At 45.8% G+C, this 12,020-nt stretch overlaps 1 protein-coding gene and 1 long non-coding RNA gene across 2 annotated transcripts; both read right to left on the bottom strand.

Annotated features, from left to right (window-relative positions):
* Nucleotides 1–2,652: 2,652 nt before the first annotated feature.
* On the bottom strand, nt 2,653–7,049 carry LOC127003129 (uncharacterized). The gene is made up of 3 exons (XR_007756979.1): nt 6,977–7,049; nt 3,479–3,713; nt 2,653–2,811 (listed from the first exon to the last, which is right to left on the bottom strand). It is a non-coding gene; the product is annotated as an uncharacterized LOC127003129 (long non-coding RNA).
* Nucleotides 7,050–7,635: 586 nt separating this feature from the next.
* Nucleotides 7,636–10,483, bottom strand: LOC127003127 (uncharacterized). The gene is made up of 4 exons (XM_050869530.1): nt 10,439–10,483; nt 9,356–9,542; nt 9,002–9,028; nt 7,636–8,343 (listed from the first exon to the last, which is right to left on the bottom strand). Exons 1-4 carry the CDS (start codon nt 10,439–10,441, stop codon nt 8,330–8,332), a joined length of 231 nt encoding a protein of 76 aa, XP_050725487.1. The 5' UTR covers nt 10,442–10,483; the 3' UTR covers nt 7,636–8,329.
* Between the last annotated feature and the right edge of the window lie 1,537 nt (nt 10,484–12,020).

The raw sequence follows: 12,020 nt of genomic DNA, 5'->3' as shown, positions 1-12,020 counted from the left end.
AAAAATATTAACACGCTTTTCATTATTCATTCTTCTTATTATTATCATTCTTCTTTGTTCTTATTCAAATTTTTTTATTAATTTTCTTGTTCTTCTTATTCTTGTACCTTTTTAGTATCATCATCTTTTCCTTCTTCTTCTTCTTCTTCTTCTTCTTCTTCTTCTTCTTCTTCTTCTTCTTCTTCTTCTTCTTCTTCTTCTTCTTCTTCTTCTTCTTCTTCTTCCTCTCATTCCTATTTTTTATTCTTATTCTTTTTCTCATCATCATCATCATCATCATCATCATCATCATCATCATCATCATCATCGGAGTGCCTCGGCCCGTATGGCGCCCAACGTTGCCAGACTGTCGTACTCAGGCTCCAGATTGTCGTACTCAGGATCATATTCGCCAATATCCGACCGCAAAACTCTCCCCTCCACCCCGATAACTGCCTCATATATAGCTATTAGTCAAGTGGTTAATTACAGGTGTTTCTTGGCAATAGTTATGAGAGAGGGAAAGAGAGAGAGAGTGATAGAGTTAGTTAGAAGGTGGACGGGAAAAGAGAAGCGAAGACTGAGGGTTAGGATGTGAGGAAGGATAAATTTGATGCTCTGAGTACGATAATATGGCGACGGTGGACTGGCTTCCCTTGGCCCCGTCACGTGACTTCGGCGAGCCAAACGTGACTGGAGGTGACGTGCCGTGACGGAGCGCTGTTCTCGAGGCGCCACGGACGAAGACGGTGACCGATTTGTTACTCTCACCAAAAAAAAGGAAAAAAAGATATTGAGCAAAGGAGACAGTTATGTTGATTTTTATTATACATATTCATCTAAATTTGGCTTTTTTTGCACTTTTTTGCATTTTTATGTTTTTTCTTCTATTTCGAAACATGCGCCGAGTTAGTAGACAGATAAATAGATACATAGATAGATAGATAGTTATTGATAGATAGATAAATAGATAGATATTGAAGGAAAAAAAACACTTAATTGAAGCAGCATTACTATAAACAACGGTGATAGTTATTAAAAGATATACTAATAAACATGACAACACAATGAACATGGAAACGGCCCTCGAATAAACAACAATAAAAAAAAAAAAACAAAAAACTCACAAATGCGGCAACAACAACAAAAAAAACAACAACAACACAACGCAACATCTAATAATAATAACAATAATAATAATAAAAAAAGACAAAAACCCGCCATAAAACAAAACAAAAAACCCAGCACTCACACACTTCAAAAAGGAGACACACCTATAATTGGGTCGATGCGTTTCATTCCCACCGCAACACTTGTCGAATATTTTACGATTACGTGAAGCTGATTGATGGTCTGGAGGTTAGGTAAGACGGAGAAGGAGGAGGGAGGGTGGGAGGGAGGGAGGGAGGGAGGGAAGGAGAGAGGAAAGTGAGAGTCGTCTGAGTGAGTGTCATAGGTGGGCCAGTGAGGTCATGGGAGTTGTAGTGAGAAATAAGAGGAGGAGGAGGAGGAGGAGGAGGGAGGGAGGTAAGGGGGAGATGGAAGTGCTTGAAGGCAGAGGTAGGAAAGAGTGCTGAGAGAGAGAGAGAGAGAGAGAGAGAGAGAGAGAGAGAGAGAGAGAGAGAGAGAGAGAGAGAGAGAGAGAGAGAGAGAGAGAGAGAGAGAGAGAGAGAGAGAGAGAGAGAGAGAGAGAGATGGTTGTAGACGAAGGGAGGAATAGGAAAAAGAAGGAAGGGAGAGTAAGGAAAAGGGAAGGGAGGAAAGATGAAGGCGGGAAGAAGAGGGGGAGATGAAGACGGGAGGGAAGAAAATAAGGGAGGAAAAGGAGGAGGAGAAGGATGAAATGAATGGAGACGACAGAGAGAGGAAGAAGGAAGAGGAAAAAGGGAGATAAAGAAGGAGGAAGGATAAGAGAAGGATTGGAAAGTAGGTGCTGAAAGGGAGAGTGAGGGAGAGAGAGAAGGAGGAGGAGAAGGAGGAGGGGGAAGAGGGAGGAAGAGAGACGTAAAGACAGTGAGTGAGCGAGAAAGGAAGGTCATACTTTATTTCCCTGAGTCATCCCTACAATGTGGCAGAAATTGTTGGCCTGTCACAGAAAATGGGAAACAAGTTGACGAATTGCTCTTTATTCCTTGTGTTCCCGCCACTTAAAATGCATAACCAGGAAACGACAGGACTTACAAGGCGAGAGAGAGAGAGAGAGAGAGAGAGAGAGAGAGAGAGAGAGAGAGAGAGAGAGAGAGTTAAATTGCATATCCAAGGTAGTAAAAAGGGAAATGGATTATGCAAACGTAGATAGATAGATAGATAGATAGATGGATAGATAGACCTCCTCATCCTTCTTCTCCTTCCCTCCCTCTCCCCCCCGTTCTTCTTCTTCTTCTTCTTCTTCTTCTTCTTCTTCTTCTTCTTCTTCTTCTTGTTCTTCTTCTTTCTTCTGACCCTCCTCCTCCTCCTCCTCCTCCTCCTCCTCCATTGGTTTCATTATTTTATTTTTTTCATCTTACAAACATCATCATCATCATTACTGTTGTTATTATTGTTAATTCTCGACATGGGAAAGTGAAAGAATCTGAAGGTATCTTTCCATTGTTTTAATCCTTTGTTCTTCTCATCCCGTCCACCCAGCTGCGACGAGAGAGAGAGAGAGAGAGAGAGAGAGAGAGAGAGAGAGAGAGAGAGAGAGAGAGAGAGAGAGAGAGAGAGAGAGAGAGAGAGAGAGAGAGAGAGAGAGAGAGAGAGAGAGAGAGAGAGAGAGAGAGAGAGACTAATATAACCCTTCCTCAGGTCCTGCCCGCTGTGTTAGGTCAGGTTCGTTTTACTTGCCATAACCTGAAAAAAAAGAAAATGTATCCAAATTATTATTAGAGGCATAACTATAATTATATTGGGGGAGATAGAGATAATTGTCCCTCCTTTAGTGTTTAATTCTGAAGCTCCTATACTGTATCTTATTGATCTTATTTATCTTATTTATCTTATTTATTTATTTATTTATTTACTTCTCTCTGTATACTACTGCTTTGCTATGTTGAATGTCTGCTCCTAAATATTATTATGGAGTGATCTTTCTGTTATTTTCAATCTGTTTGTGCCCCTAAATTTTCTTCCTCTCAAAGTAAGGAAAACTGAGTGACGGAGAGATAGATAGATAGATAGATAGATAGATAGATAGACAGAGAGAAAGAGAGGGAGACCGACAGACAGACAGGCAAACAGACAGCCAGCAAACACACACACACACAAACACACACACACACACACACACACACACACACACACACACACACACACACACACACACACACACACACACACACACACACACACACACACACACACACACACACACACACACACACACACACACACACACACACACACACACACACACATACATACATACACCCCCACACACACCTTCCCCTCCCCCACTGAAATAAAAAAATAAAAACAATAAAAAAGCAAAATAAAAAAATAAAAAGTAAAAGTTACCCACCAAAATATCCACCATGATGACCTCCGTGATGACCTCCGTGGTGATGACCTCCGTGGTGATGACCTCCGTGGTGGTGTCCCCCGTGGTGCCCCCCGTGGTGGTGCCCTCCGTGGTGTCCCCCGTGGTGGTGACCTCCGCCGTGGTGATGACCCCCGCAGCAGGCTTTAGCGGTGACCTGACCTGCCATCACCATCACCACAACCACCACCACCATCACCAGAGCACGTAGCCACTGCTGGAAATGGAGGGAGGAAAGGGGAGGTAGAGGAGGTGGTGGTGATGGTGGTGATGGTGGTGAGTAGAGGTGGTGGAGATGGATGGTGCTGACAGTGGAGAGGGGTTGAGAAGAGGAGGAAAAGGGGAGAGAAGAGGAGAGGATCGGAGGTAAGGAGCAACAGTAGAAGGAAAAAAGGGTATAGAAATAGAAGATAAGGAAGAGGAAGGAGGAAAGAAAAGGAGGAGATGAGTGGAGGCAATAGTGGTAGTGAGAGATGAGGGGAAGGAGATAGGAGGAAAGGAGAGAAAGGGACCAGAGAGAGGCAGTAATGGTAGGGAGAGATGAGGGGAAGGAGATAGGAGGAAAGGAGAGAAAGGGACCAGAGAGAGGCAGTAGTGGTAGGGAGAGATGAGGGGAAGGAGATAGGAGGAAAGGAGAGAAAGGGACCAGAGAGAGGCAGTAATGGTAGGGAGAGATGAGGGGAAGGAGATAGGAGGAAAGGAGAGGAAGGGACCAGAGAGAGGCAGTAATGGTAGGGAGAGATGAGGGGAAGGAGATAGGAGGAAAGGAGAGAAAGGGACCAGAGAGAGGCAGTAATGGTAGAGAGAGATGATGGGAAGGAGATAGGAGGAAAGGAGAGGAAGGGACCAGAGAGAGGCAGTAATGGTAGAGAGAGATGAGGGGAAGGAGATAGGAGGAAAGGAGAGAAAGGGACCAGAGAGAGGCAGTAATGGTAGGGAGAGATGAGGGGAAGGAGATAGGAGGAAAGGAGAGGAAGGGACCAGAGAGAGGCAGTAATGGTAGTGTGAGATGAGGGGAAGGAGATAGGAGGAAAGGAGAGGAAGGGACCAGAGAGAGGCAGTAATGGTAGGGAGAGATGAGAGGAAGGAGATAGGTGGAAAGGAGAGAAAGGGACCAGAGAGAGGCAGTCATGGTAGGGAGAGACGAGGGAAGGAGATAGGAGGAAAGGAGAGAAAGGGACCAGAGAGAGGCAGTAATGGTAGAGAGAGATGAGGGGAAGGAGATAGGAGGAAAGGAGAAGAAGGGACCAGAGAGAGGCAGTAATGGTAGGGAGAGATGAGCGGAAGGAGATAGGAGGAAAGGAGAGGAAGGGACCAGAGAGAGGCAGTAATGGTAGGGAGAGATGAGGGGAAGGAGATAGGAGGAAAGGAGAGAAAGGGACCAGAGAGAGGCAGTAATGGTAGAGAGAGAGACGAGGGGAAGGAGATAGGAGGAAAGGAGAAGAAGGGACCAGAGAGAGGCAGTAATGGTAGGGAGAGATGAGCGGAAGGAGATAGGAGGAAAGGAGAGGAAGGGACCAGAGAGAGGCAGTAATGGTAGAGAGAGATGAGGGGAAGGAGATAGGAGGAAAGAAGAGAAAGGGACCAGAGAGAGGCAGTAATGGTAGGGAGAGATGAGGGGAAGGAGATAGGAGGAAAGGAGAGAAAGGGACCAGAGAGAGGCAGTAATGGTAGAGAGAGAGACGAGGGGAAGGAGATAGGAGGAAAGAAGAGAAAGGGACCAGAGAGAGGCAGTAATGGTAGTGAGAGATGAGGGGAAGGAGATAGGAGGAAAGGAGAGGAAGGGACCAGAGAGAGGCAGTAATGGTAGGGAGAGATGAGGGGAAGGAGATAGGAGGAAAGGAGAGAAAGGGACCAGAGAGAGGCAGTAATGGTAGGGAGAGATGAGGGGAAGGAGATAGGAGGAAAGAAGAGAAAGGGACCAGAGAGAGGCAGTAATGGTAGAGAGAGATGAGGGGAAGGAGATAGGAGGAAAGGAGAGAAAGGGACCAGAGAGAGGCAGTAATGGTAGGGAGAGATGAGGGGAAGGAGATAGGAGGAAAGGAGAGGAAGGGACCAGAGAGAGGCAGTAATGGTAGAGAGAGATGAGGGGAAGGAGATAGGAGGAAAGGAGAGAAAGGGACCAGAGAGAGGCAGTAATGGTAGGGAGAGATGAGGGGAAGGAGATAGGAGGAAAGGAGAGGAAGGGACCAGAGAGAGGCAGTAATGGTAGGGAGAGATGAGGGGAAGGAGATAGGAGGAAAGGAGAGGAAGGGACCAGAGTGGCAGTAATGGTAGGGAGAGATGAGGGGAAGGAGATAGGAGGAAAGGAGAGAAAGGGACCAGAGAGAGGCAGTAATGGTAGGGAGAGATGAGGGGAAGGAGATAGGAGGAAAGGAGAGAAAGGGACCAGAGAGAGGCAGTAATGGTAGAGAGAGATGAGGGGAAGGAGATAGGAGGAAAGGAGAGAAAGGGACCAGAGAGAGGCAGTAATGGTAGGGAGAGATGAGGGGAAGGAGATAGGAGGAAAGGAGAGGAAGGGACCAGAGAGAGGCAGTAATGGTAGGGAGAGATGAGGGGAAGGAGATAGGAGGAAAGGAGAGGAAGGGACCAGAGAGAGGCAGTAATGGTAGAGAGAGATGAGGGGAAGGAGATAGGAGGAAAGGAGAGAAAGGGACCAGAGAGAGGCAGTAATGGTAGGGAGAGATGAGGGGAAGGAGATAGGAGGAAAGGAGAGGAAGGGACCAGAGAGAGGCAGTAATGGTAGGGAGAGATGAGGGGAAGGAGATAGGAGGAAAGGAGAGGAAGGGACCAGAGAGAGGCAGTAATGGTAGGGAGAGATGAGGGGAAGGAGGTATAAGATAAGGAGGCTAGGAAGAGGTGTTGACAGTTGGGGAAGTAAATAACAAACATTCGTATCCCAAGCCTCCTTCTTTACTAATATATGTCTGTTCTTATCAACTCGAAACACAAAGTAAAGCATACATCTCCTAGTTCTAGTTATGCCCCCCCCCCCCCAAGGCTCCTAGTAATAGCTATGGCCGGGTTATCACAGTCTACCCTCCCTAGGTGTCCCCAGATACACCCATTTATTGACCATACCGAAAGGAAGAATGAACAGCTGGGTGGGTTGCACGCCTACTCCCTATGTCGGGATTCGAACCCTGGTGCAGCTTGTAAACTACTTTTCGTCTTCGTCTTAGGAAAGGAGAGCCTGGAACACGGCTGAGAGATAGAGAGGATGGAGAAGTTAATAGGAGAGGAAGATAGATTATCGTACTCAGAGCTTAGTATTTACCTGTTTCTAACGCCCATAACTATTGCCAAGAAACATCAGAATCTAACTCTTTTGACGATAACTATAAATGAGTTTCGTTATTGGAGCCCAGAAGACAGTTTAGGGGTAGGAAGTCGGGAAATATAATCGGCTGAGTTCGACAGTCTGGCAACGTTGATAGAGAGGGCTAGAGTTGAAGGCTAGAGTTGAGGGTCCTTACTTACCATGTTATCAGGATGGAGAACAAGGTAGAGATGCTTACGTCTTGAAGACCTCTCAGTATTTATAGGTACTTGGCACACCTTCGTTCCCTCGCCTTTCCCTCAACCCTTTCTTTGCATTTCTCTCCCTCTCTCTATACCTCCCTCCCTCTCCTGCTTCTTCCCTCACCCCTGTCCCCTCCTCACCTCATGTCTACTTTCCTCCTTTTCTTTTAGTCCACTACCTCCTCCTCCTCCTCCTCCTCCTCTCCTGTGTAAACCCTTCGTGACAGTACCTAGAAATGTCCAACAATCCTTTTTTTTTTTTTTAAGCCGCTGAGCTCACTACTTTCCCTTTTTTCTTTTCTCCTTCTTCCTATTTGCATCCTTCTTCCTCTTTCCTCCTCCTTCTTGTTCTTCCTTTACTGTTTTTCTCTTATCTTTCTTTCTTACTTTTTTTTCTTTCACTTCTCGTTCGTCCCTTAATTCCCTCCCTTTCTTTTATCTCTCTTTTATCTTTTGACTTCTTTTATCTTCTTTTCGTATAAGCAAATAAGCAAATAAAAAGCAGAAAAAAGGGAGAAATTAAAAATGGAAATACTGTGTGTTTTTCTGCGTCATAATTTACTTCAACAAAACAAAACAAATAAACAAATAAAAAATGGAAAAGTCAAACCAGAAAATGCAACTCCAATCCATTTAATTAATCACGAAATCAGAAACAAAACAAACAAATAAAAAGGAACATTTAAAACAGACAAAATACAAAAAACAAAAAAATGAAAATTCCGAAACAAGAACCAATTACATAAAAAAACAGACAGACAAATAGACAGACAGACAGACGGCTTATAAGAGGTCTGTGGGGATCCTCTTTCATCCGTAGGAGTCTGTTGTAGGATTCTAGGATTCTTCTCTTCGATCCTTCAGCGTCCTCATCTCTGGGTGGCGGGAAACGAAGGAAGGAAGGATAAAAGTAGAAGGGAGAGAAAGAATGATAAAGGAGGAAGATGAAGAAGAAGGAGAAGGAGGAGGAGGAGGAGGAGGGGGAGGAGGAGGAGGAGGAGGAGGGGTAAATGATAAGATAAGAGGAAGAATTTGTGTTAGAGATTTAGAGGAAAGGAGGAAGAGGAAGAGGAAGAGGAGGATAGGAAGAAAGAGGAAGATTAGTGGGACAGGAAGAAAGATAAAGAATGCATGTTATATCGTAAAGAGAAGAAAGGGAAAGGAAAAGAAGGATAAAGAAGAAAAGGATGAAGAAGGAGAAGGTTTAGGAGGCAGGATAGGATGTGCTTGGGGGTGTCCAGGAGGAGGCGCGTTTAGGGGTCCTGCAGGATTTTGTCGGTAGGATGCGGAGGTGGTCATGGCTGGAGTCCTTTACTTGCCCCAACCTGAAGGAGGAAATGAAGGATAGTGTTAGTTAATGTTGTTGTTGTTGTTGTTGTTGTTGTTGTTGTTGTTGTTAATCTTTCCATTTCCTATTTTTCTCTTCTATTTTCTCTCCCTTCTCTTCTCCTCTCCTCCTCCTCCTTCTTCTCTTCTTCTTCTCTTCTGCTGTCTTCCCATCTCTCTTCCTCCTTCCTTTCTTTCTTCCTCTCTTTTCATACTTTTTTCATCCCATTTTTCTTCCTATCATGTCCTTCTTTTCCCTTTTTTTCCCCTCTCTGTTGTTCTGTTTTCCTTCCTCCTCCTCCTCCTTCTTATTCTTATTTTTATTACTTTATTACTGTTATTATTATTGGTACTACTACTACTACAACTACTACTGTTATTTTTACTACTACTATTGCTTCTACTACTACTACTATTACTACTACTACTACTACTGCTGCTACTACTTCTACTACTACTACTACTACTACTACTACTACTACTACTACTACTACTACTACTACTACTACTACCATACCCCCCCTCACTACCCCCTCCCCCCCACAGTTAAACCAACACAAACGCTTCTCTGAAAAACCCACACTAGAATTTACCTCCCCCCCTCCCTCCCTCTTTTCTCTCCCTCCCTTTCTCTCCCTTCCCTCCTTCCTTCCTTACCTCCGCCAGCGCCGCCGCCGAATCCACCTGCAGAGTAAATAAAGGAGAGAAAGAAGGAAAAAAAATGTGTTGGTGCGTTGAACTTTAGAATAATAATGGTTTTTTTTTATCTGCATTTGTTTTGACTTATTTAATTAATATTTTTTTAAACTTTTTTTCCTTACTCTTTTTACATTTCCCAATTTCAAGTTTTTATTATCTGCCCAATTTTTAGCTGCACTTTTTTTTTACTTTTTAATTATTGTTTTTTTTTTTTTACTCTATTTTCCTTATTTTTTTTATACATCTGTGAGGTCATTTTTAATTCCTTCATTTATAATTTCACTCTTTCCTCCTCCTCCTCCTCCTCCTTACCTCCACTTCCACCTCCACCGCCACCTCCAAAGCCACCGCCGAAGCCTCCCCCAGCTCCTCCTCCCCCGTGGCTGCCGTGTCCGCCCCCGTGGTGGTGGCCGTGGCCCCCGCTGCCGCAGCAGGCCTTGGCTTGGGTGTAGGCCGCCAGCACCACCACCAGCACCAGTACGAGGAGCGCGCGCCACTGCTGCAGAAGGGAAGGAGGGAGGAGGGGGTTAGATGGGTCATGAATAATTCTTGATGTGGAGGGGAAGAACTCTGTTTTTACTTTTAACCATCAAAATATCCTCCTTCTTTGAGAGAGGAAAGGGAGAGGAAAAGGATAAGGGAGGGAGGGAGGTAAGGGAAGGGAAGGGAGAGAACGGGGAAACGAGAACAGCAGAGGGTGAGAAGGGAGAAGGGATATGGTCGTATGAGGAAATAAGGGAGAAGGGATATGGTCGTATGAGGAAATAAGGGAGAAGGGAGGAGAAATGTGTATAAGGGAGAAGAATAAAGATAAGGGAGAGAAGATAATGGGAGAACAGGTATTTAGAGGTGAGGCAGAAGAGGGGGAGAGGAATAAGGGGGAAGGGGGAGAACCCACAATGCTCGCTTCCTATCTCCTTGCTATCTCTTATAAACTGGACTCTCTCTTTTTTTTTTTTTTTTTACAGCAGAGGAGGCAGCTCAAGGGCAAAAAATATAAACAACAACGAAAAGGCCCTCTAAACGCTGCTCAGAACAATTGATAAAAGAAACGAAATGCCAGAAAATAGGTCAAATTCGTGTGGAGAGGTGTCCTGATACTCTCCTCTTGAATGTGTCTCTCTACAGTAGTTGCGGCGCTCTGACTTCATGCCACAACCAATCAACCACGTATCTCTAATTAACTCAACTCAGCTACCTTACAATGTTATCCTTCTTAACCAATTAAAAACTCAACTCAGGAGCTCACTTACCATGATTGTCTTCGCTGTGTTGGAGTTCTCTTCGTCTTGTCCTTCAACCAATCAACCACGTATCTCTTATTAACTCAACTCAGCCACCTTACAATGTTATCCTTCTTAACCAACTAAAAACTCAACTCAGGAGCTCACTTACCATGATTATCTTCGCTGTGTTGGAGTTCTCTTCGTCTTGTCCTGACTGTCCTCATGCACCCACATATATACCAGCCCAACCCTCCCACACTTTGCCTCGCCCCCGCTCCTCTGTTTGCTTGAGGGGGGCGACGAAGGAGCAGCAGGAGCAGGAGGAGGAGGAGGGGATTAGGAGGAACAGGTTAGGGAGGTGGAACTGAAGGAGGAGAAGGAGGGATAAGAGAGAAGAGGATAAAGAAGAGATAGAGGAAGAGGAGGAGAATAAGAAGCATAGCGATACGAAGGTGGATGAAGGGTATGGAACAAGGATGATAAAGGAGGAAGAGGAGGAGGAGGAGGAGGAGGAGGAGGAGATAAAACAAAGGGATACGTAGGGAGAAGAGGAGGAGAAGGGAGAGGAATGGGATAAGGGAGGGAGGTAAGGAAAGGGAAGGGAGAGAACGAGGAAACCAAAACGGCAGAGGGTGAGAGGGGGAAGGGAGATGGTCGTATGAGGAAATAAGGGAGAAGGGAGGAGAAATGCGTATAAGGGAAAAGAATAAAAATAAGGGAGAGAAGATAATGGGATAACAGGTATTTAGAGGTAAAGGAGAAGAGGGGGAGAGGAATAAGGGGGAAGGGAGAGATAATGATAAGGGAGATAAAAGGGAGAGGTGAAGGGAGTGAGGGAGGAAAGGCATTTAAGGTTGAAGTGAACGGGAAGAGAAATAGGAAGAGAAAGACAATGGGGAAAAGGATAAGGGAGAGAAAATGAGGGGAGAGGGAGGTTAGGAATGCATAGTTTGGGGGGGAAGGGAGAGTAGGTGATGAGGGGAGAGGAGGATAAGGGGATGATGAAGAGGGGGAGAGGGGAAAAGGGAGAAGGATAAGGAGGAAAGGTGATGAAGGGGGGTGAGGGAGGATAGAATGCATATTTTGGGGGAAGGAGATTAGGTGATGAGGGGAGAGGAGGATAAGGGGGTGATGAAGAGGGGGGAGAGGGGGAAAAGGGAGAAGGATAAGGGAGGAAAGGTGATGAGGGGAGAAGGTGATGGAGGGGTGAGGGAGGAAAGGAATGCATGTTTTGGGGGGAAGGGAGAGGTGATGAAGGGAGAGATGGGGGAAGGGGGAGAGGAGATGAAGGGGAGGGGTGATAAAGGGGAGGGGTGATGAAGGGGAGGGGTGATGAAGGGAGAGATGGGGGAAGGGGGAGAGGAGATGAAGGGGAGGGGTGATGAAGGGGTGGGGTTAAGGGGGTGGGGGGAGGGGGTGTAAGGGAATAGCTGATTTCCAGTCACCTAAATACACAAAACCAGGAAGGACAAAGGCAGAAGTCAAGAGTGCAATACCAGGAACACTTGAAGGGGGAAAGAGGGAGAAGGGGGGGAGAGGGAGAGAAGGGAGGGAGGGAAAGTGGGGAGGAGGAGGGAGGAAGATGGCGAAGGGAAGAAGAATGGAAGTGGAAAATCGAGTAAAGAAGGAATGGATTGAGTAACAAGGAAGGGAGGAAGGAAGGGATGAGACGGAGAAAGAGGGAGAAGGAGGGAGAGGGAGATAAGGGGGAAGGGAAAGACGGGAGAAGGCAGAAATGTGGGGTGGGAGAG

The sequence above is a fragment of the Eriocheir sinensis genome, chromosome 24 (genome assembly GCF_024679095.1).
Source record: "Eriocheir sinensis breed Jianghai 21 chromosome 24, ASM2467909v1, whole genome shotgun sequence".
NCBI lineage: Eukaryota > Metazoa > Arthropoda > Malacostraca > Decapoda > Varunidae > Eriocheir > Eriocheir sinensis.
Note: the sequence above shows the minus strand (reverse complement) of the source record. Positions and strands in the feature narration are given on the sequence as shown.